The sequence below is a fragment of the Nelumbo lutea genome, chromosome 4 (genome assembly GCF_056320005.1).
Source record: "Nelumbo lutea isolate HS-2025 chromosome 4, American lotus-T2T, whole genome shotgun sequence".
In the NCBI taxonomy this organism is placed as follows: domain Eukaryota; kingdom Viridiplantae; phylum Streptophyta; class Magnoliopsida; order Proteales; family Nelumbonaceae; genus Nelumbo; species Nelumbo lutea.
In genome coordinates this window covers 37062487-37086393 of record NC_142687.1, presented here as the reverse complement: position 1 = coordinate 37086393, position 23907 = coordinate 37062487, and the positions used below count along the sequence as shown (strand labels likewise).

The 23907-nt window shown below is 38.5% G+C and overlaps 1 protein-coding gene and 1 pseudogene across 14 annotated transcripts in view; both read right to left on the bottom strand.

The window, feature by feature from the left end:
• The window catches only part of LOC148855239 (Tetratricopeptide repeat (TPR)-like superfamily protein), an 86931-nt gene extending 73485 nt beyond the window's left edge, over window positions 1-13446 (bottom strand). For 4 of the 14 annotated variants that reach the window (XR_016095099.1, XR_016095100.1, XM_088941929.1 and 1 more), the window contains exons 1-5: window positions 13226-13446; window positions 11942-12028; window positions 11453-11551; window positions 5303-5490; window positions 5096-5200 (exon numbers count right to left, since the gene is read on the bottom strand). Coding sequence is in view for 12 of the 14 variants with exons in the window: in XM_088941929.1 (XP_088798055.1) it covers window positions 5096-5200; window positions 5303-5490; window positions 11453-11551; window positions 11942-12028; window positions 13226-13340 (594 nt within the window). In the remaining 2 variants the exon portion in view is untranslated. Of the gene's footprint in view, window positions 1-5095; window positions 5201-5302; window positions 5491-11452; window positions 11552-11941; window positions 12029-12610; window positions 12822-13225 lie in introns of those variants that run through there. The other 10 variants (XM_088941926.1, XM_088941935.1, XM_088941936.1 and 7 more) reach the window with 8 other exon arrangements.
• A 5255-nt stretch (window positions 13447-18701) lies between these two features.
• On the bottom strand, window positions 18702-23907 carry LOC148855238 (putative disease resistance protein RGA4; annotated as a pseudogene).

Below are 23907 nucleotides of genomic sequence, written 5' to 3'. Positions count from 1 at the left end.
CATTAGAAAACTACAAATGTGCAACAACCATGCTTCTCTCCCAACCCTCCATCCTTTAAAAAGTACCAAGCTATTAGCTCTTACGATAAGACTACTGAACACCTCAGCTACCAAGGTAAATAGGAAAGGAGAAAGGGAATCCCCTTGCCTCAAACCTCTAGTTGCTGGGAAAAAGTCTCTAACCACTCCATTAACTAGGACTGAATAATGACATGTCTTCATACATCCTTTTATCCATCCACACCATCTCTCTCCAAACCCAAAAATTTTCTCTGTGTCCAAGAGGAAAGACCAATCAACCATATCATAAGCTTTCTCCAAGTCCAAATTACACACAAAACCTTTCTTTTTCCCTTTTTTAAAATCCTCCATGCATTCATTAGCTATCAAAACTTTATCTGTGATCTATGTACCATTAATGAACATCCCTTGGGCATGACTTATCAAACCAGGAAGGACTAGCTTTAATCTTAAAGGCAACACTTTGGCCAAAGATTTTATAAATGCTTGTTACCAAGCTAATTGGTTTCAAACCTCTCGGTTGATTGGCACCTCCCTTATTTGGGATTAAGGCTAGGAAAGTTGGATTTAATCCCGGACTAATAAAGTGTTCCCTAGCAAACTCCTCAAAGACTGCCCAACAGTCCGTTTTAATTATCTCCCAAAAATCTTGATAAAGGAGCCAATAGTGAAACCATCCAGTCCCAGAGCTTTAGATCTATCCATTGGAAAGACAGCTCACCTTATCTCCTCCAAATCAAAATCCCTTTCCAACACTCTTGCCAAACCAGACTTAGTCTTGGCCGATCCAATCCTTCCTGAGTAGAACCTACATCCTCTTGTCTTTTAAAAACTGATTTGAAATGAGCCACAAAATAATTAGCAATCTCTTCTTGATCAACCAGAGTTTCTCCATTTACGTCCAGTTTCTCTACAAAATTTTTTCTTCTTCTGTTAGCAAGTGCATGGAAAAATTTAGTATTCCCATCCCCCTCTTTGATCCACAGGTGCCTCGATTTATGTCTCCAACTGATTTCTTCCCTCAACAAAATTTCTTCCAATTCTTTTCTCAACGACCATCTTAGAGTTTATCTTCCTCATTTATTGAACCATGACTTTCCTTGGCATCCAAATTCTCAATTTGAGAAGTTACCAATAATTTGCTCTCCTCTATTCTTCCAAAATGGTCTCTTTTCCACTCTTCCGCTTCACATTTAAGCCTTTGTAGCTTCCTATGATATTTTACACCTTTCCACCATACACCTTGCATTTCAGATCCCCACATTCCTCTATCTTTTTCTTTTATCAGAAACAGTATCTTCCTTAAAGAGGTTTAAAATTCTGAATTATAGACAACCCCTAGTAGAAGAGGTTGGGCCAACAGACATGAAATGATGAAATTACAGCACTGCCCAATACAAACTCTCCCTTACAGTCCCTTGTTTTGCTAAGGTATCAGCTAAACCATTTACTGGTCTCCTTACCCACTTAAAACAAATACCCACCTCCCTTGTTATGCTTAAAATTCCACTTATCATGTGTCTATGTTGCCAAATTCCCAGATGTCCTGATTGCATCCACTCAATTACCAATTTACAGTCCCCCTCTATCTCAATTTGGTGTAGCCCCAACTGTTTGGCCATTCTTACTCCTTGATGTAGAGCCAAGATTTCCACTCAAAGTTCAATTTTACCCTTTGTTATATAGGTCGGTACCAAATTTCCTGTACCACAGGTTTGGATGGAGTTGTAGCTGCCACAGCACCCCAATTTCAATAAATGCCTTCAGCTAAGAAATTCTTAAACAGATCACATGATTTCAACCAATGGATGACCTTAATGGTTACTCCTTCCACTACCTCTTCTTTGGATCTAATTATCTAAATACACCTTTGAAGATCCTATTGTTTCTTTCCTCCCATAATGACCATAGCACAGCTGCTCTTGTGGCTCTCCACATAGTCCCTCCTTCTATGCACCTTTGGTTGCCTACAAAAAGATGGATCAAAGAGGCTTACCACACTCAGGTGGGGAGTCCATCTGCAACCAAAGAGAGAGGAGAACCAAGACCAAATAAAGCACACAAAGGGACATTAGGGAGTGTAAGCCACATATTCTCAAACCTAAAATGTTTTGTGCCACTCGAAAAGTCTTTGGTTCCAAAGCTAACCTGGCAATGGTCAGAAGTAACTTGCGATATAGCTCTTGACACCGATCCATTCCAATGTTCCTCCCAATCTAGAGTGAAAATACATATATCCAACTTTGAGCAACTAGGGGGAATTTGTAAATTGGACCCGATCCATTCCAATGTTCTTCCCAATCTAGAGTGAAAATACATATATCCAACTTTGAGCAACTAGGGGGAATTTGTAAATTGGACCAGGTGAACAAACTATGTTGGGTAGGAATGTGGATGATGGGACCAACATTAAAGTTCTTCCCACATTTCACTTCTTTCTCTATACCTATTGGGTCCGTAGATATTCATAAACATTCAAGTAAACCCATCATCCACATTCTTGAATTTTAAGGAAAGTGAGAAACAAATCCTTCCAAGGGCTCCACCATTTCAATCCTCCAAAATGTTACTATGCCCCCATCATGGGGTGCTTTCAAGGGATCCTCCCTTGGAAGGACCACTTATGGATCAAATTCTAATTGCCAATGAGTGTGTGGAGGATATGCAAAGAACAAGGAGGAAAGGGATTGTGTGCAAGTTGGATTTAGAGAAGGCTTACGATATACGATTATAGTTGATTGGTTTTTTTTTATGCAAGTGTTGGATTGCGTTGGTTTTGGGGAGAAATGGTGTAAATGGATCCTGGGTTGTATAGAGATTTGTCATTACTCCATACTAGTAAATGGAAAGGTAGTGGACCACTTCCTGGCTATTAGGGGAATTAGGAAAGGGGGGACCCCCTCTCTCCGTTCCTTTTCACCTTGATCACTGAAGTGTTGGGGAGGCTAATTGACAAAGCATGTTCGAGAAGTCTTGTGAGGGGAGGAGAGTTGGAAAAGACAACATTCCTATCACCCACTTATAGTTTGTTGATGATACAATTCTATTCTATAAGGGGGAGGATGTGGGATGGGCCGAAAACTTGAAGTTGGTGATTCAAGTGTTTAACAAATGTCAAATATGAAGGTGAACTTCAATAAGAGTTGTGTGATGGGGATCAATATGGAAGAAAGAGCTATATTGGAGAGGGTTGAAGCTTTGGGCTGTACAATGTCTCAATGGCCACTGAACTATTTAGGGATGCCCTTAAGGATGGAAAGAGAGCTTTTGGAGCCCCATAATTGATTAAGTCTACACTAGCTAGTTTGTTTGTGTATTACTTCTCAGTTTTTAGGATCCCAATGAAGATAAGTAGGCATTTGGAGAAGCTTATGAGAAACTTCTTGTGGGAACCAAGGGAGGAGAGGAAGGACCATAGGGTGAATTGAGAACTACTCTCTAGGAGTAGGCATTTGGAGAAGCTTTTAAGTATCATGGTCAGGCAAATGATGGTTGGGACACTAGGACTTTGGCAAGGTCTGCTGGTGCCTCTCCTTGGAAACCTATACACGCCATTCTTCCTTCCTTTTAGCAACACATCAAGTATGACCTTTGCTCTGAGAATCAAGTAAAGTTTTGGGTGCAAATTTGACTGGGTGAGATACCTTTGAAAGACCAATTTCCTTCCTTGTTTTTACTCTCCCAATTTAAGGGCAAGGTTGTGACGTTGTGTCCAGTTTTTTAGTTCCTCCTTAGTCTAATTTTAGATTTGATTGGGATTTGGGGATTAGAAGAGGCTTAAGGGATGTAGAGGTTGAAAATTTCATGAGTCTAGGTTAGATCTTAGACCGAGCGGTGTTGGATCCCTCTGAGAGGGATAAGAGACTATGGAGAGTGGACCCTAACTCCCTCTGGAACCTTCTCTTGTGCCTCCTTCTTCAAGTCTCTACTGCCTTCATCCAATCTATTTGCACAAAACCTTCCAGTTAAAGATGTTTGGGGTGAACCGATTCCTCCAAGGATTGGAGCCTTTTGTTGGAAAGCGTTCCTTGGAAGATGCAATACTTGTGACATACTCTAAAGAAAAAGGCTTATCTCCGAATTGGTAAATTCTTTGCAAGGCTAATGGTGAAGGCTCCTAGCACTTATTAGTTTCTTACCCCTTTGTTGCTGATCTTTAGGAATGGTTTCTTTCCTCTTTTGGTTGTAGGTGGACCCCACTGCCAAACATTCAAAGTTTGTTTAGCAACTCGGTCTTTGGTTGGCCAGACAAAAGGGGAAGGATAATGGAGAGATGTGAGATGCCTGTTCTTTGCTAGACTCTTTGGGAGGAAAGGAATGCCAGGATTTTTTCTGAAGTTGAAAGAAATAAAGAAAGCCTTATTGAAGTAGTAATAGTGAAGGTGGTGCACTGGCTGAAATCCTTGGACCTGTTTGTGAATATTTTTTCGATGGATATGTTGTTGAATAGCTGGCTGGAGGTGGCAAATTCTGCTCCTGCTCACTCTTTAGCTTGTCCTGTGTGGTCACCACCAGGAAGTGGACTTATAAAGGTAAAGTTTGATAGAAGTAGTGAGGGAAATCCAGGTCCATGTGTAGGAGGGGTTGTTAGAGATGAGGATGGGAAGGTGCTCACTTTGTATTCAGGTCCCATTGGGGTTGGAGACTCCTAAAGCTGATGTCTATGCAGTAGTGGAGGGTATATGAAAGTCTAAGGAATTGAATATACAAAAGTTAGTCATTGAAGGGGATTCAAAACTGGTCTTGAGTTGGTTACAAGAAAGTAGTGGACTTTGGAAATTTGCTAATGAGAGGAGGGAGATTAAATGGCTAACTAGAGGATTGGAAATCAAGTTTCAGTGGGTCAAGAGAACAGCAAATGCATTTGTGCTTTGGAAAAGCAAGGGGTGTGAAGGGATCAAATGTTTTGGTTTGTTCTGTAACTTTTTCTTTTTTGTTATCTTCCTGGAGAGAGTTAAGCCTGTTTATCTCTCTGGAGTGTTGTATCTAAACTCTTTTAATCTAATGAATTCCAGTTATTAATCAAAAAAATGAAAATAGTATAAAGGAACAAGTACATTTCCATCCCACCCACCAGATTGTTGCAGGCTGATGCCACATGAGGATCCCGAACGCCAAAGCCTTGTTTAGCTTCTTCTAGTGCTGACAAAAAGTACTTTTCAGCTTCCTCTAGTTTTCCCTGGAAGGAATAAAGGAAGCCAATCAATAACATATGCAGCCAATCAGATTGTAAATGCACTTAGAAAAATAGAAACTGAGTACAAGAAGTCCAAATACGTGCTTGAAGAAATAAATCCCTCCCATTGTCTGTAAAAATCCTCCACTTAGATGTATGTGAATTTGATACCACAGATCCATCCTCTATTTTGCGCAAAGCAGTTAAGTTGGCATCTCCTATGTCATTTCCAGTTCCACTATCAGCAGAATCTTCTGCTAAAGCACGATTACCATTCATCCCAAGAACTATTGCTGTAAACAATTTAAAAAAAAAAAAAAGAAAAATGATGAAACCTTCCTGTGAGAGGAACTGATTCTTAGAAAATGTAAGATAACCCCACTATGTTACCTAGTGCAACAAATGGTCACGAGAATCAACTATCAAACAAAGCATCACAAGAATAGACAATTCTAATCATCTGCAAAATAGTATATAGTATCTGAAGTATTTGACCATATTATATGCAAACATTTAAGGTATTTTAAATTTTTTTATCAATAACTGTGAATTTTATTAAAACAGAACCTGTAAAAAGTGCATACAATGTTATAATGTAGTCAATGAGACACATGGTAGCCTTGCCACCTACTTCATGACTTTAGAATCAACACCCACTAAGACACCAAAAGCATCTCTAGTAGAAACATGGTAGCCTTTCTGTTAGACAGTGTATGTCCTTAGCTCCAATCAGAATGATGTACATTATGACAATTAATGTAAATGAATAAAGTACATATTTGATTCTTGTTATTATGGTGTGTTTCTGTGTAATACCCTTAAACTGGACACATATGAGACTCGTATTAGTTTAGGATTTATCCTGCCAAGGCTGACACTGATGTGCCACCAAGTTGGTTGGAGTGGCTTGTCTCAGCTGTCAGGGTGAGACCTAAGGTACATGCAGTGTGGGTTTTCTTGAAACCCTGAACCGGACCAGAATTCAAGTATTGCCCTGGACCTTGGAGATAGATGGGCAAAACTGGAATGTTACACCTGACCCTTAGACTCGATTATGATACTGCACTAGGTGTCGGATTGGGCTATCTTTGATATGCCAATCAGTGAGATCTTTAGAGGTGGTCAAAACCTGGGTATGTTGGGACAGTCCGAGAATTCATATGAGTGGGTGATTATAGTGACAGGATTAACCCTTTTGTCGGACAAAGTGAATGATCAGGGATGCACTCTCTCTGATGGAAACCAAAACTGCCGGCATTTGATTTCAACCGTTGAAATTTGTTTTGCAAAATATATTTATATAGAGATATACATATATATATTATGGTTTCAAAATGTTTGCAAAAGGTTTTAATTCCCGAGATCCATGTGAGTAGAGAGTGCAGCACTGTACCTTGCAGCCGAGGGAGAGGTCCTCTCTTGTCGGGCAGTGTTTGATCATTATGGGCTGAGAGGTTAAGTGTAAGACCATTAAAGGTAATACCTGATGGGCTAATCTTGCATCTGCCCACAATCATTGGGTTTTATAAAGTGGCTTGACCCAGAGACCATTTAGTGTAAATGTTGGGCCCATTAAGAGCCCATGGTGATGGACTCAGGGGTTCACAGTCTCCTACAGTAAATTCGGTCAGGCCTTGTAACAGAGGCTGGGCTGAACCCATGTGGCTAATGTGTAGATCAATGTTTGGGTCCCACACAATACAAGGATATTCAATTGAGCAGCAGTTTGGAGGACAAGTGAGCACATAGACTTAATGGGCCTAAAGCCCAATTTGAACTGGCTTAATAAGATTAATTAAAATGGGCGGTCCTGGGATTTAGATCAGCAAATAGGATAAGGGATTGTCCCTATCCACTCAAAGAGTCCAGATCCAAATAAAGATTTGAATCAGGAAACTCCTAATTAGATTAGGAGGGTTGTCCTTTATCTGCAGATAAGATAAGGGATTATCCTTATCTCTTAAAGAGAGTCCAGATCCAAATACAATATTTGGATTAGGAAACCCCTAATGAGACTCGGAGATGCTCTCTTTAAGGCTATAAATAGAGGAGCAGGGCGAACCTCCAATTCATCCTTCAATTTACTGATTCAAGAGAGAAGACAACATATAGTTGGATTGCCTCTGTCTTCTGCTCTTGCTCTCTCCTGCTATTGCCACCATAACCAGTTCGATCTCCACTGTGGAAGCGATCAAGAAAGGGTTCTTGATATCACCTTTTGGCAAAAAAGGTGATCTAAAGTCATGCTCACTCGCCCTCCATCAAATTCTTGCTGAAGAATCAGGTTCTTGTTGAAGAGCCATCATGTTGATTCTGCTTCATCCTGCACCGTGTCATCTTCGATGGAAGCAATCTTTGGATTCATCCTTGGGCGTGAACACCTTCATTGGAGGTTACTATTACTTCGTATCAGGTATAACCCTCCACTCCCTTTTGGTTTCAGATCTGGTTCAGTTTACGTTCAAGATTGATCCTTGAAAATGCAGTTTTCTAAAATAGGGAATGTGATTCTCACATGGGAGAGAGAAATTTTTGAAATTTCGCCCAACCTATACAGGGTTCGGCCATCTTCACTTTCCACCTCAAATAAGGGTATACCAAAGACCCACACCACCATTTTGGCAATTTTCTATAGGAAGTCAAATCAGTCAAACAAAGGGATACCAATAATCCAACTTCCTACAGCCTTAACATTTTTGTTTTTCATGCTTCAATATACTAAAAGACTCATTTTTTAGGAGAAAAAAGAAAAAGGAAGTGCAGTTGGAAATCAACAATGGATAAAGAAGGGAAAGAAAAAGGATCTGTATCGGCAATGAAATCCTGCTTAACTAGAATGGGGAAGAGAGGATAATAGTGTTGCAGATGAAGGATGGAAAAGGGAAGATGGAGGAGCAGATGAAGGTTTTGCAAACGAGCTTAGTGGGAAGCATGGTAGGGAAGGAGATGGATGAAAAAGAGTTTGACAACTGGGAAAAACTAAAATGGGGAAGAGAGAAGGTGTTAGGGGTGAGGAAATTGAATGCATAACTATGGCTGTTCATGCTTTCACTCGAAGGAATTCACAGAGGAGGTTTTGAAACGGGAACAAATGAAAGAAAGGGTTGTAGACCTAAGGTTGGGCTGGTGGTTCCCGGCAGTTGGAGAATTTGGGGGGGGGGGGGGGGGGGGGGGGGGAGAGAGCGAGCTACACGACATGGATTGTTGTAGTAGGGGTCCCACTCCATGCGTGGAGTATTCTTACCTTTGAAGAAGTGGCTGCAGCTTGTGGTAGATTCATAAAGTTTGACGATCGTAACAGAATGTGGAAAAAGAGGCCGAGAATCAAACAAATGTACCTAGGAGGTTGGTCCCGGAGTTTGCAGGGAGGAGTATGAGCTAAGGCTGCTGGTAGAAGGGGTTGATGAGACCTATCGTAAATAGGAACTCGAAGCGCAAAGAAAAGAGGAGATCTGAGGAAGAAGCCAGATACTCTGAATCTCAACGCACTGTGGAGGTGAAAACAGAGGAAGGGCAGGAGGAAGGGAGGGAGCCAAAGAGTCAAGAGGGGGAGGAAGGAGAAGCAATGACAGAGCCAAAGAGTCAAGTGGGGGAGGAGGAAGTTGCTGAGTCAAACTAAGGGTTAAGTGGGAAAGCACATGTGAATGAAGGGGTAGCCAAAGAGGATAAAAAGGAGGGGCAAGTGGATGGAATGGACATGGACCCAAAGTTTTACCAGGATTCTCGAGAAGGGCCAGGAAAGAAGGGGAGAGAGGAACCGGTTATAGCCGGTTGTGTCACTCAAGTGAGAAGGAACAAGGATCACCCCTTCAGCAAGCTCTCGATTGAGTGTAAAAGGAGGGGAAGGGGCAAAAAGGTCAAAAGCATGAGGGGGTCTTTGGGAATTTCCCTCATGAATTCAAAGGCAAGAGAAACTGGTCCAGCTCCTCCAACCAGGAAGAGGAAATCGGCTATCAGTGAGGACTGGATCTGGGTGATAACAAGATACGAAAGGGAACGGGAAGATTGGGGTTTGGGAGGGAGGGAAGGCAAAGTTCCTTCGAACAAACACAGACAGGGGAGAAAAGGAAGAGACCGCTGCTTCACTAGAAAGAGAGAAGTCTCTGACGTGCAACAATCATATGCCAAAGATAAATGTAACAGAGGTTGCAGCCGTTTTAGAAGTAAGGTAGGAAGAAGTTGGGGTGGAAATTTTAGATGAACGCAGGACAGAAAACGTGGTGGCAGCCATGAGATTGAGCAATAAAGACTCACCTTCGGTAGGGAAAGAGGTGATTCCAAATAGAGTTGAAGTTGGTTTCAGTCAGCAAGAGGCCAGAGAGCTTAACGAGCTAGGTTTAACCCCTGGAACCCTGTCTGTTTGTGTTTCTCCTTCCAGAACATCTCCCGTCTCTGTTCCACCTTCAATTAGGGGTGGTTCAGGGGTTAAAACTGAAGGGGAAGGGAAGACGGTTTCTGACTCAGGGGTCAGGAAGTTTGGCACAAAAAGAAAAAGAGGGGTGGAGAAGAAAATTAGAGTTTATAATAGGAAGAAAAAAAATAAAGAAGTTTGGGGTGAACAAGACGGGAAAGGTTGACACAGGGGAGAAGGTTTCAAGGGGTGAGACAAAACACAATCAGGAAGAAAGAGGAGAGGTGGTAGAGAGGCAGGAGTCATCAGTGGGGAGGAGGAAGGTGGGCATTGACAAGTTGGCAGAAATACAGATAGAGATAGACAAAACCTTGGGTCTGTCATTCCTGAGAGGAGAAGAGGTGGTGAGAAAGACTACTGATCAGTACGAGAGATCTAGAAGGGAGGAAAAAGAAAAAAGGGCTAGTTGGGGAATTGCTGAAGGAGGGGAAGAGGGGGAAGGGTTGCTAGAGGGGAGGAGGGGAGTGGCAGGAATGAAGCTTTTATCTTGGAATGTAAGGGGATTGAGAGACAGGAAGAGGAGAAAGGTGGCCAAGAATCTTCCGACAAAACACAGTCCAGACGCTGTATTGCTGCAGGGAACAAAACTGGAATCTATTGTTAGAGTAAAAAGGTGAAGCTGTTATGAAGTTGTATCCCATTTGCAATTTGTTGGAACATCTAGAAGGAGAGCAACATAAGGACTTTAGAAGGCAAAGCTTGCAGCATGGAAAAGATGGTTGCGGCTGTGGGAAGAACAGTGACAGAATGGGTGCTGATTATTCCAGAATTCAGTCATCTATAAAAGGAGGATTTTGGAAATAGGTTAGGGGAGGTCCTGGGTTATTAGATATGTAACGTGGAACTTGTTATTTAGTCTGAAAGTTGATCTTGTACTCGGGTGATGACTTATCACCCTCATTTGTAACTTCTTTTCTTTTAATAAAATCTTTTTATTAAAAGATTTTAATAAAAATCTAATCTAGGATTATCAAAGAGAAGGGAGAGATTCTGTTGCTCTACTCGGGTCCTTTAGGAGTTGGGGACTCCATCAGGGCAGAGCTATTAGCTGCTGTACAAGGGGTGCGATTTGCAAACCAGTTGGGGGTACAGCATCTAGTAATTGAAGGAGATTCCAAAGTGGTGGTGGGCTGGTTGAAAAATCCTGAAGATGCTATATGGCGCTACAAGAATGAAATGAAGAAATTCAGCTGGTTGACAAGGAATATGTTGGTCTCTTTACAGTGAGTGGGGAGATCAGCAAATACTTTGTTCGATGTATTAGCTAAGCAAGGGGTAAACCGGGAAGAATCGTTTTGGGCTCAGCTGTGATTCCTGTATTTCTTTCCTAGTTTACTTGTAAGATTCAAGGAGGGGCTACAGCTCGCGCCTCTCCCTGGGATGCTGTATGAATTCACAACTCTAAATCAGCTTTTGAACTAATAAAATTTACTATTATTCATCAAAAAAAATAAAATATTTTTATTATTTTATAAAAAAAGACAGTGCTGAAACTTGGAGATCTTACAGGACAGTTCTTCTAATGGACAAAGACACAAGGAAGTCATCCATCAAAAAATAGGCACAGGGAAGTTGTACTAAAGAAAGATGCTACTGAATCTAGGATGTAAAAAAAAAAAAAAAATAGAGATGATTAGTCTCGCTTTGAAATGCACAAAACCCAACCCCACAATGAATATGATCCCAATAGGTGACAACTGCTGTCTAGCACTAGAAACACTTTTTAGTATTTAGCTTAGTTGAACATTCTATGATTACTGATTGCATAATGTCATCAACGAAGCATCAAAGCATAAAGAATGGAGAACCAGCTACCGGAGATAATACACAAAAGTAAAGAATACCAGATTGTCCAGAGAGTATAATCCATAAAGCAACATTTCTATTATCCTGCCACCAATTAGAAATTCCAGAAGAATATTGGGAGGAAAATCTCACTTTACCTGAAAAAAATAAACAAATACACATTAAAAGCAAGTTGATTAGACACACAAGCACACGGGTGGGAGAAGATTAATTAGGTTCTTCAGTGACATCTGTGACCCTACGAAAGGTAGAACCTTTACATACTTTAACATATAAACATCCTAATGCTTAAAAAAGAGACCATGCCTATTTTCCTGACAGAACAGCCAATGGAGGATGCAAAATATCCAGGCAGTTGGACAATCCAGGAACTAAACCCTTTCTTTATAGGTGGTTGGAAATTTGAATTCCTTCAATAATATCTATCATATTTTATGTGCACTGGATGGTGATTCTTAACTTACAAAAAGTCCATGCCAAAATTCTCAGGATAATCATAACATAGGTGCTACAGCATATGGACTCACTCAACAGGCTCCACCTCAGAACGACTTGCCCAGAAAAACTATGAGTTGGTTTCTTTCCCATTGTAATATGAAGTTGCGACTCCAAAACTGTACAATTTTGCAACAGAGACATGTTCATTGTTCAATGTCCATCTTCACATCACAAGGTCTAAAATGTCGGTTTTGGTGAAAGTGCCAACAAAGAAAAGATTAGTATTGTAACATTGTAAAAGATTAGAAGATTGTAGATATTAGTCTTTAAAAATATCCATAAATATTTTTTCAAAATTATTAAAGGACATATCATTTAAATAATTGAATCACTATAAAGTGATAAAAAATTATTACATCATTTAAAAATGGTCCTTTTCTCCACTTATAATAAATTTAAGGATTTGAAAAGCATGGAAAAATAACCTATCAAAAATATGGAGAAGAGTATGGGGCAGCAAATTGAATGGAGCAAATACCACTTGGGCGAAAAGGAAAATTTCATAAAACAGTTGTAAGACCAGCAATGTTGTATGGAACATGGTGCTGGGCAGTCAAGAAACATCATGAGTAGAAAAGCTAGAAAATACGGGGTCACAAATAAACTCATTTGAAGGAACTTAGGCGTGGCTCCAATAGGTCATAAAATAAGAAAAAGTGGACTAATAAGATGGTTTGGTCATATGAATAAAAGATTACCTCCATCTGCAGCACGATCCATCACAAGTTGGAGGAGCTAGAAAAACTATGGACAAACCAAAAAGGGAAAGGAAGGGCTCGTAATAAAAATGGATATGACACTTAACAAAATCGAATGGCGAAACTGGATTCATGTAACCGACCCCGCTTAGTTGAATGACCATATCAGTTCTTCGATGGAAAAAAAAAATGCATTAAAGAAACAATAAAAAACTAACAATTCACTAAAAAATGTGTCATTTGTAAGGTTAAACGTAGAATAAGAACTGAAAGCGAGGAAAAAAAAAACATGTAAAAAAGCACTTTCTCAACTCTTCTGGGCTGAATTGTAATTAGAATGATTTGGATAGCTGGGGGAACTCCCTGGCTCTGTTGTATTCTATCACATTTATTTAACGGACGAATTTTCAGTTGCTGATCATAAAAATAAAGCACTTTCTCGAGGTTTCGTTTTGCCAATATCGATCTCTCTGGACCGAATCAGTGTAGAAAAAAAAAAGGAATGCATCAACATCAGTACCACCCATAAACGCATAGAGAAACCAAAAGTTAAATATTAATAGGGAACTTGATTCGATATTGACTGCGGCAAAGAAAAAGACAGAGAAGACATACTCGATAGTGGGATGGTTGAAGAGATGGTGATAGTTCTTTCGCAAGTGGTAACGATGGTCTTTGAAGGAAACCGGAACATCCTGAGCAAGTTGCCAGTAACTCGTCGGAGAAACATCTCTGATAAGTGAGAACCAGCCGTAAGTAGAAATAGAGAATTTGTCCGTGACAGTGTGTGAGCATCAGCGACTGGGGCTTGGGGGTAAAGCAAACGGCACAATACAGAGGGCGTTTGGCTTAGGGGTGTAAATGATCGGATCCGATCCGAAGTCCGACTCTATTTTGTCATATTCGGATATTCCTATTTAGGAAATTCGGATCGGATACGGATCACCCCTATCCGATCTGATATATGTTATTTATATTACATTTTTTAAAATTTTTTATATTATTTATTTTTTATAGAAAGCATGTATATATATGATGAAAATAGTTGAAAAATATTGTATTTTTGTTTTTTATTTAAACTTTTCCTTTTAATAATTTATTATATTTTTTAATTTAAATGGACCGGATCAGATTCGGACATTTGACATATTGATCGGATTCAAATTCGAATTAGTATTTATGAGATCCAATCATATCTTCAAATCAGATCTACAATGTATCAGATTGGATTCTAATCCAATCCAATCCGTTTGCATTTCTAAAGGCTACTTGCTTGGGTCTAGCTGGGTTTGGTGACAAAGCGATTAAACCACATTCACCCCTCATTAGTTCATCCAGTTCCAACCTTCAAGTCAGGCTTGTACGATTGCAATGGTTTGTTGGGAGCATTGTATTGGTAGCAAACCCATACCCTATCAATGCAACTGTGCAAATCAGGCAGGTTAGATTGAGTCTATATCACCTTCCAACAAAAAACATTCCAACATCCTCCCAACATGATCTAACACGACACATCTCATGGATGGTAGTTCGTACTTTTATAGCAAGTCCCAATATAAGGTGATTGGCGAGATGCGGCGGTGTTAGATCATGTTGGGAGGATATTGGAACGTGTTTCATTTACAAGTGATATGGATGAATTCAGATATACTCCCAACAAACACTCCTAACACTATTTCAACAAGCCATTGTAGTTGTACTAAGGAACATCTAATATATATATATTAAAGGAAGGTTTTTAGGCTATAGCCCTCCACCACTTAGACACATGGCCTTCTTATTTATTGGAAAGCTATACATGTGACAATTAATGAGAAATTCCTACTAAAGCCCAAATCTACTGCTAGGTTACAGCCCCCCACCATTCAGACATGTGGCAAAGCTAGACATATGGCATTTTTTAATAAGTTGCTACTAAAGCCCGCAACCCACTACCACCAACCAGACATGTGGCATCCTATTAATTCAATAAATAAGATTCAAAAACTGGGTAGTTCCACTCCCAAACATTCTCAATAGATAGTTATTTATTAGCTTAACACATGTTTATCCATAGTCTATTAAATACAAATGGTGGGACCCATTAAAGAATTACCTTAAACACAAGTTTGTTTTTAAATGATTTTTTCAAAAAGGAAATATTAATTACAAACTTGATTTAACTTTTAGGAAGAAACCTAATTTAACTTTAAAAATAAATAACTCAAAATAGATTTATTAGATAAATAATAAATACCAAATAAAGTGTGTTATTGTGTACCAATAAGATCCCATTTAATATCTTAAATCAAATTAAAAAAAAACATAAATTAATGATGGATTTCAAATAAAATAGGCCAAAATAGATTGTCAATTACGAAGATGTAAGACCCATATTAGTTTTTTTAATTTAATTATCGATAACTAAATAGTAAACTTCAAAAATTGATCGTGCATTAAAGTTATGTAAATTACCTAAATTTAGTGTAATTAGAAAATCTATTATAACAACAATACTCAGTAATTAAATACTAAATATTAATAAAAATATAAGAAAATAATCATCATCATTACTAATTAAAAATAATATTAATTTTTAATTAAATAATTAAGTAAATATTACATTTTGATTAATCTTTAAATTTGTACAATAAAAAAATTAATTATAACAATTATTATGATAATAAAATCATTAATTAAATACTTAATAATAACAACAATAATACTTAATTAACTAAATATTACAATACAAATAATATTTAAAAAATAAAGAAATAATAATAAAAATTTATAGACATTTTTTTGTTTTAAAAATAAAATTATCAAAAAATACTAGCCCTATACTTGGTACGGGTCATTTTCTAGTTTTCCCATTACAAGGGAGATATCCAATGTGCGACTTCATGACCCTTCAAGAGATCACATCGACACCCAACAATGGGTGCCCTATACATCTAAACATGCATTGGGAACATCTCCCATACTTGTGATCGGGAGACATTTCCAATATATATATATATATATAGTTGGGATGTGCAGAATGGCGCTGATGTGAACTTGTGAGTTTGGCCTTACTGAGAACCTTTTGTTGGTAGCGTTGGGTTGGATTTCGATTGATCCAGTTTCTTCAGAATTTGGATTATCTTAACTTAGAAATGTCTAACCTCATAACCTGGGTTATTTATGATATACATAGGAGAATGTTATGATGCATGATATAAATAGGAGGACAAGGTTATTAGGTTAAAGTGCTTTATGAATTAAATTTAAAAGTTAGAATTTTAGCCAAATTAAAATGTTCACTTATAAGCCTATGTTGAAATGGAGGGACAAGGAAAAAAAAAATAGAAAGGAGATGGTGAGAAATAAAATTATTCAAAAAACTCCAATATTGTTCCAATGCATCTGATGGGGTATATTTGACTAAGAGGGCGCTTTATATTTTCTTTTTTATTTTTTAGTTTTCTTTAAACATGTTCAGGGGTCGATATAAGGCCTATCCAACCCCTAAAATAGGTCAATTCCCGAAAACTCTAAGAATTTTGCACATAAATAACCCACGAATATGACATAATCCAATATGTTGTAAAATTTTGACCCTTGGTTTGGTTATTATAAATATAGGAGTCCATTAACAACATCCAGAAAGAAGCAATTTGTTGCAAGGGGATAAGAAGAATAGGACATGGTTCCAACTTCCAAGTATTAATGCTCTGAAGATTACATTAGATTACATTGATTGAAACTGTGTTTTCTTTTTAATTCTATATCGCCCTTGTTTCTTAACCTATCATATTGATATTTTGAACCTTAAACTAGGATAGACCAAATATCACAGAATTCATCTAATGAAATCTAGGGGCGGCAATTTTTGAATCAACCCGCCTAATCCACCCAATTGTTAATGGGTTGAACCCATTTATTTATTCCCGGGTCATTTGCGGGTTGGTTAACCCAATAACCATGGCCTTTAACGAATTGGGTGGGTTGGATAATGGTTAACCATCAAATAACCCAAGGAGAACTGGAGAAGTACAGAACGATAGCGGTTTTAGCAAAATCGGTGATTCAAGCTGCCAGAGAACATTGAGGGAAGAACGAACTCCAGGGTTTAGCATAGATCAATACTGCGATTCAGGTTGCCATCTCAAGTCTCTCTCTCTCTCTCATTCGACCTACCACAGTCCCCTGCCACTTCGCAACTCCACCACCACCACTGCCAACAGCGATGGCATTCCTCTTCCCGTCTCTCGAACTCTCTCCCTTTTTCTCTTTCTCTCTCACTTTCATTCTCTGAGAGAGGGCTAATGGCTCTTTATGCCGTCGGTAGTGCTCAGAATGGATTACCACTCTCAAGGTCTAAAATGAGAGTGGCAATTTCTGTTTTTTCAAAAGTTTTATGTAATTTCTATTAATTTTATACCTTTTTTGTGTTTTTTATTTTTTATTTATTTCCAACATTTTTTTAATATTTTTGTGTAATTTTCATTGTTTCATGTAAATGAGCTTAGTTTGGCTTGGGTCAAAATGGATTTGGATTGAACCTAACACATTTAATTTGATCTAATTGGGTCATTAATGGATTGGCGGATTAGTGAATTTGATTGAAATTCAGCCAAAACCAAACCCAATTCAACCCGCCCAATTGCCACCTCTACTGGAATCCATACGGTTGATATTACATATTACAGATGAAGTCCACGAAGATTGAGAGCATGCAACTACTACGTAGGTTTGATATCTCCCCTCAGTACTGGCCATTTGATTACTTATCATCAGCCCACCTAAATTTAAGATGGTTTATGTTTTCAATCCTAACCCTATTAATCATTCCTTGATTGCAATGTTTTTCACTATTACTTCAGATAATATTAGAGTATGTATTTCCTATGTATATATATCCTTATATTTTTGAAGAAAGGTAAAATATACTGTATTAATTAAAAAAAGTATACGGTCGTTATGAGTTGCTCTATATGTATAAAGCAAGTAAGGACCTCAAAAAAAGTATATTTTCAAAAAAGAAGTAGAACTAAAGAGCATCGTGTTTTAAGTGCTCCCATTGCCAGATTTTAGTCATCTGCTTCAGATGTAGGTTTCTGTTCAAAAGTTCTATTGGCGCTTTCACACCAAATAGCCCACGCATGGTTGCCAGAGGAATGGTTGACCAGCAGATTCTCACTTTAAGTCACCCTTGAAACCGGCCATTCTTCCAAGAATGCTTTCGCTGTGCCTAGAAAAGCACCAATTTCATGAATGATTCCACATAGCTACATTGAAATTACATTGTAAAAATAAGTGGTTTGAAGTCTAGGTTTCCATATTGCATTAGGGGGCATGTTGGATCTGAAATGTTGAACCATCTTTCATAATTGAGAAGATTGGAATTCCCTTTTTGTAACATATCAAGAGGAGCATGTTTGACTGTAATGGGTTCAATCATATGGTGCTGTATAACTGATGAGCCCCCCCATTGTTTGAAAGTACACATGTATAACTGATGAGCCCCCCCATTGTAAAAATAAGTAACCGACCTCTTCCGCTAGCTATTGTGGATAATAATGTAAAATGAAATGCAATTTCCATGGGGACATTTACCCAAACGCAGCCAATATTACAAAGAGTTTATTAATAATGAAACACAATGAAAACAATAACTCTTAAACTAGAACTATTTTTTTGGTAGATATTCTTAAACCAGAACCTGAGCTTGTAATTAGTTATCTTGTGGTGATCCACTAGTATCTTCAAGCAATATTTCCAAGTTTCATCAATACCATAATCTCCAATTGGTATTAACCTGTAACCCCATCACAGGTAAATAATTGGTTCATGAATTAACAGGACAAACAGACAAAGAGGTATGTGATTAACAAAGAAAGAATGTAGAAATGTTCACCATTACCAGCTAGTCTTAAAACTGGGATGTCTCTTATTTTTGACCAGTCTTCTCCTCCCTCTTGGCATTGGCTCTGTAATTCAGGGCAGTCCCAAATAATTAAAGTCTGAAGGCTGGCCGGCAGTCCCTCTTCTGGAAAAGATTTAGGAGTATAACAACTCGAGATGAATAATTCTTGAAGAGAGGAAAGGCTGTATACTCCTGATAGCAATTTCAATTGTAGGCAACTGCGGATGTTAAGATCTTTAAGCATTGGGGGCACTTTCTCCTCCTCAGAGAACACCACTGTAATACCAAACCCATCATCATCCAATTTGGAAAGCTTATGCCAGGGTATGATCTAATTGTGAGACCCTTCAGTCCTGTGTGGGGTTGTAGACTTTCAAGCACAGCATCAGTATCTCCATCTTGAAGGTTTCCGATAACATCACTCCACTGAAACTCTAATTCATTAAGCCTCTTCTTTTCCTTCAAATTGGCTTCCTTTGCTTGTAGCATGTCAGTGACATTCTCTAATTTTGATATGCTAAGCTTTCCGTGGAGATGTTGCAATGTCTTGAGCTCCCCTAGCATGAAACCATCATCTTGCCCAACTACAAAATAAGGCAATGTTTTGAGGTAGGTCAGTCTCCCAATTCCACGTGGTTGTTTAAGAACCACTAATGTTCTAGTTTCTTGTATCAAAGATCTTTCTTTTAGCCCAAAATCACCACTTACAAATAAGTACTGCAGATTGATGAGGCTCCTCATGTTTTCAAGTAGCTTACGCAGTTTATAACAATGTATGAGTCTCAAGATCTGTAAATTGAAAAGGTTACACATTGATTCAGGCAAAACACTAATTCGAGTTGCAGAAAGATTGAGGTAGCGTAGATGCTTCAGTTCACAAATGGAATCTGGTATCCTCTTGAGATCAGTCCAACTTAAATCCAGAACTCGTAAGAATCTCAATTCTTCAAATAAATCACTAGGGATTTTCCCATGGTTAACATATCCTGGAGTAAGAAATGTGGAGAAACACTTACTCTGATAGATTTTGTTAATTACTACACCCAGGTTAACATTAATCAATGAGAAATGACGAGTTGTTTCTAAGATATCACACAATTTATCACTATCTATTCTAATGCACATATTCCCTGATACTAACTAGATTATGAATTAAGTCATGCATTACAAATCCATATTTCAATTCTTTTAGCTCTGAATACTGGAAGAAAGACTTTCCTAATAAGTCATCAAAGTATTTGACACCTATGTCTTCCATTCTTTCAATTTTTTGTAGATGCAATGAAACCTTCTGCCATCCAAAGTTGGACTAGAGCTTGCTTATAAAACACATAACCTTTGGGAAATAAAGAACAGTACATAAAACACAACTTCAAATGTGGTGGGAGATGATGATAAATCAAACTTAGAGCTGGGAAGATGTTGTCATCTTCTAATTCCCAGATCTCACTGTCCAAAATTGTGCCACTCATTCTCATCTAACATATGTGGAGAAGGCCTGCAAGTGTCTTTATTGCCAAAGGCAGTCCTTTGCACTTCTCCACAATTTTCCTACCAATTGCTTCCAAGTTGGGATGTTCATGGGGCTTTCCATTAGAAAATGCTTGCTGTTTGAACAACAACCAGCAATCTTCATCTGATAAACTTTGCAAGGAATAAATTTGTATTGGATCCATTATATATGAAATAGTTTGACTTCGAATAGTAACTATTATTCTACTACCATGATCTGAACCTAGAAATGGAGCTTGTAGGTGACGCAGCGTGGAAGCAATGAGAACCGGAGCTGGCTATGCAAGCACCGGGCGTTCGCTAGCACCTAGCAAAAACATCGATTTCTCTAGGAGAGAGAAAATGTGGCGAAAATAGGAGTAAAAGAATTTGAAGAAATTCTGAAAATCTGAAGTATGAATTGATGCATAACTTTGGGAAAATAGCAGTATTTATAATACATTTGGAAATTGTAAAAGAACTAGGAAAGAACATGAATCTTGGTCTTGATCTTGATCCTCTTGGGCTGTCTTGATAAGGTCGAACCCTCTTGGAATTCTTGGGCTTGATCTTCCACCGTCCGATCTCCCTGGCTCTCCTTATGCATGAATCTGGGAGTCTTGGATGCTTCTTGGAGTCTTTGTTGGATCTTGATTGGAGTCTTGAGTTCTTGCTAATCTTGGAAGAGTCTTGATAATCTTGGATTCTTGATAAGTCTTGGAGTCTTGGATTAAGTCTTGATGGATCTTGAATTATCCTTTCTTGACTTATCTTGGACTCTTGACCTTATCCTAGGAGCTGCCGCCCCTAGGAGTGAGATGGGCCTTTATGAGTAGGGCATGCCAAGCATTTCTGTCTTCATCCCATACATCATCTAGTACAAGTAAAAGCCTCCTCCCTTTCAGTATCTTTCGAAGTCTAACTTGAAGTGACTCTATGAAGTCCAATTCACAATGATTATCAGTTATTGATTCTATAACTTGCTTAGTTAATCTTTTAACATCAAAATCTTCAGAGGCACAAACCCATGCTCTTAAGTGGAAATGGTTTTCCACAGTTGGATAATTGTAGATGATAGAACAAATAAGAACAAATCTTCAGAGGCACAAACCCATGCTCCTTTAAATTGAAATGTTTAATAGCTATTGTTTACCTTTCTTGTAAGAACAAATAAGAAAAGAAACCAATAGCTCACAGCCCCACGTATATGATAGATGCCCAATTCATTGACTTAAAATTGTTTAATAGCACTTATTTACTAATTCCTTGGTAGAAAAGTGATAATTTTCTCTCATGAACCATCAACAGTTGAAGTTTCAAGATGCTTTATTAATCTTAATGAACCAATTACAAGGAAGAAACATACTAAGTATACAAATATTTGAAAACCCATTGTAACTTGGCACCCTGGCACTATATTGGGGTTTGTTAGGGCCTAAGATGCTTTAGTTCAAGCAACTTCCCACATATTGAAATTCTGAATTAAGTAAATTTATTAGGAATTAAAAAATCGTAAACAAGGGTAAAATTGGCACTTTCTAGAAGTAAAAGAGAGAGTAAATTCATATTCTGTGTGAGTTGGGATCTCCATCTCCTGCACTTCCATTCAGTTTGTGATAGGTGTCCCTTGCATGTGTAAAAGTACCTATATTTATGAGAATACACAAAGCACATGTAATGGATACTAGTCATAGATTGAATGGAATTATTGGAGAAAATATAGCAGGAAAATGCAGGAGATCTGGATTCATTTAGGGGGTGCTGTTGCTTTGTTTTTGAAAACAAAAACAACTTCCACTTTCAGCAAAATTCTATTGTTTTTTCTGATATGGCAGTTGTTTTTGTTTTCAAAAACAAAGCCAATCATGTTGTCAAACACTCCCTTAATGGATAATAGAGATTGTTCTTTGCATGTTAAAACTGATAAATTAGAATCTTTTTAAACTTTTCAGTTTGGGAATTAAGTTGATGCATCACCTATCTGTCTGTGACTCTGTGTTCCATGGAGCACAGTTAGCTAAATTTGATAGTTATATTGGGGACTGTGTAACCAATAATAACATCCCATGTCAGCGATGCATGCGAAGAAAGAAATTGAGTGATTGTAGGGCAGATATACTAAGGGTGAGTCTAATGTCATTATCGGTTCTAGAGCTATCGGGTTCAACTAATCCAGACTTATTTCATTGGGGTGCTCATGGGGCACTGATGTGCCTCTTTGGGAGCACAGAGACTTCTCGCATTGTAAGGTAGGCTCCATATGGAAAAGCTCCATCCATAGAGAAGCCCTCCCAAACGGGCCCACCCTTATTAGGATTTTACTGTGGCACTACCACTGGACCAATCTCTATCAACAAGGAATCAACCTTTATATCAACACTAGGCTACCATACCCATAACACAAAATATTGTAAGAAAAAAGATAAATATAGAAAAGGACCAAGAATGAGAAACCCATTTTTCTCTTCTAAAAGCATATCATTTCTTGACATTCAAAAACAGAACAAGAAAAGAAAAATATTTATTTTGCAACAGAAGAAGCAGATGATGACAGCAGACTAAAAGTTAAATTGTTCTTCTTCAAAGTTATCTATGTCACTGTCCAAGATCATTTCCCAAATACTCTCATCTTCTTTGGCATACAAGTAATTTCCAAGAGCAGTTAATGTTGAAGGCAACTTGTTGGATTTTTTCACAATTTCCAAACCAATTCTTTCTAACCTTGGATTTATTTCACCATCGTCATCACCAAATGCCCGTTTCTTGAGCAACAACCAACAATCTTCCTCCTCCAAATCTGTCAAAGGATGAGTAAAGATAGGACTCATGATGGATGTAATACTTTGATTCTGAGTAGTTACTACAATTCTGCTTCCTGCGTCTGCAACAGAAAATGTAGCTCGTAGAGCATCCCAGCCATTTCGATTGCAATTGCATACATCATCTAATACAAGTAAAACTTTCTTCCCTCTTAGTATATTTTGAAGCTCACGCTGAACTGGGTCTAGGTTACTGAGTCTACAAGGTTTAGTAGTTGCACACTCCAGGATCGTTCTGGTTAACCTTTCGACCGAGAAATCCCCAGAAACACAAACCCAAGCTCTTATGTCAAAATGTTTCTCTACGGCTGGGTCGTTGTAGACGAGCTGTGCAAGCGTTGTCTTTCCAATTCCCTCCTCACCAACTATGGAAATCACAGGAATTTCTCTTCGATTATAATGATCTGACACTAGATACTCTATTATGCTATTTGCATCTTTTCTTCTACCGAAAACACAAGACTCATCGACTGCAGAGCTACTCGGCAATCTTGTGCTTTTGACCGGCGCTTTTCGCAATCGCCTTTCAATTTGCCTGCTGCTTCGGTGATCATTTCCCATGGAACGATGGGGTTCAAGACTCTTGTCAATCTCAACCAGACTGTTGTTAATTTTATCTATAAAAGGCCCGATCTGATTTCGGCGTAACATTTCTTCTTCGGTTAAAGAAAAGAATAAGAATTCACGTACCGGCTTCTTCATATTACTTCTTTCTCTTTCTTTGATGAACTCCTCCAATGTTGCATCGGCACGGGAGGCCGCTTCTCTGAGATTTACCAGGTAAGTTTTCACCAGTCGGTCCTGTCTGGGTGCCCTCTCCACTAGACTGAGCGTTCCTTGAATTCTCTTCAGTGTTTCGGAGAGTGTCCCAAGTTCTTTCACAACTTTCCATACTGATCCAAAACTTTTTAGCTGAGGGGAGGCCAATTTTGCAAGCATCCCTTCCACTTGAGACAAAACTGAGGAATCCTGTGCCATAGCTTATCCTCTCAGTAAGAGAAGAAGAAGAAGGAGGTACGTAGAGCCAAAATTGTTTCTGGGTTCTGGTCTTCTGGGTGAAAATGAATGCTGGACTGCTCTCCCTAGTCCCATCTATACAA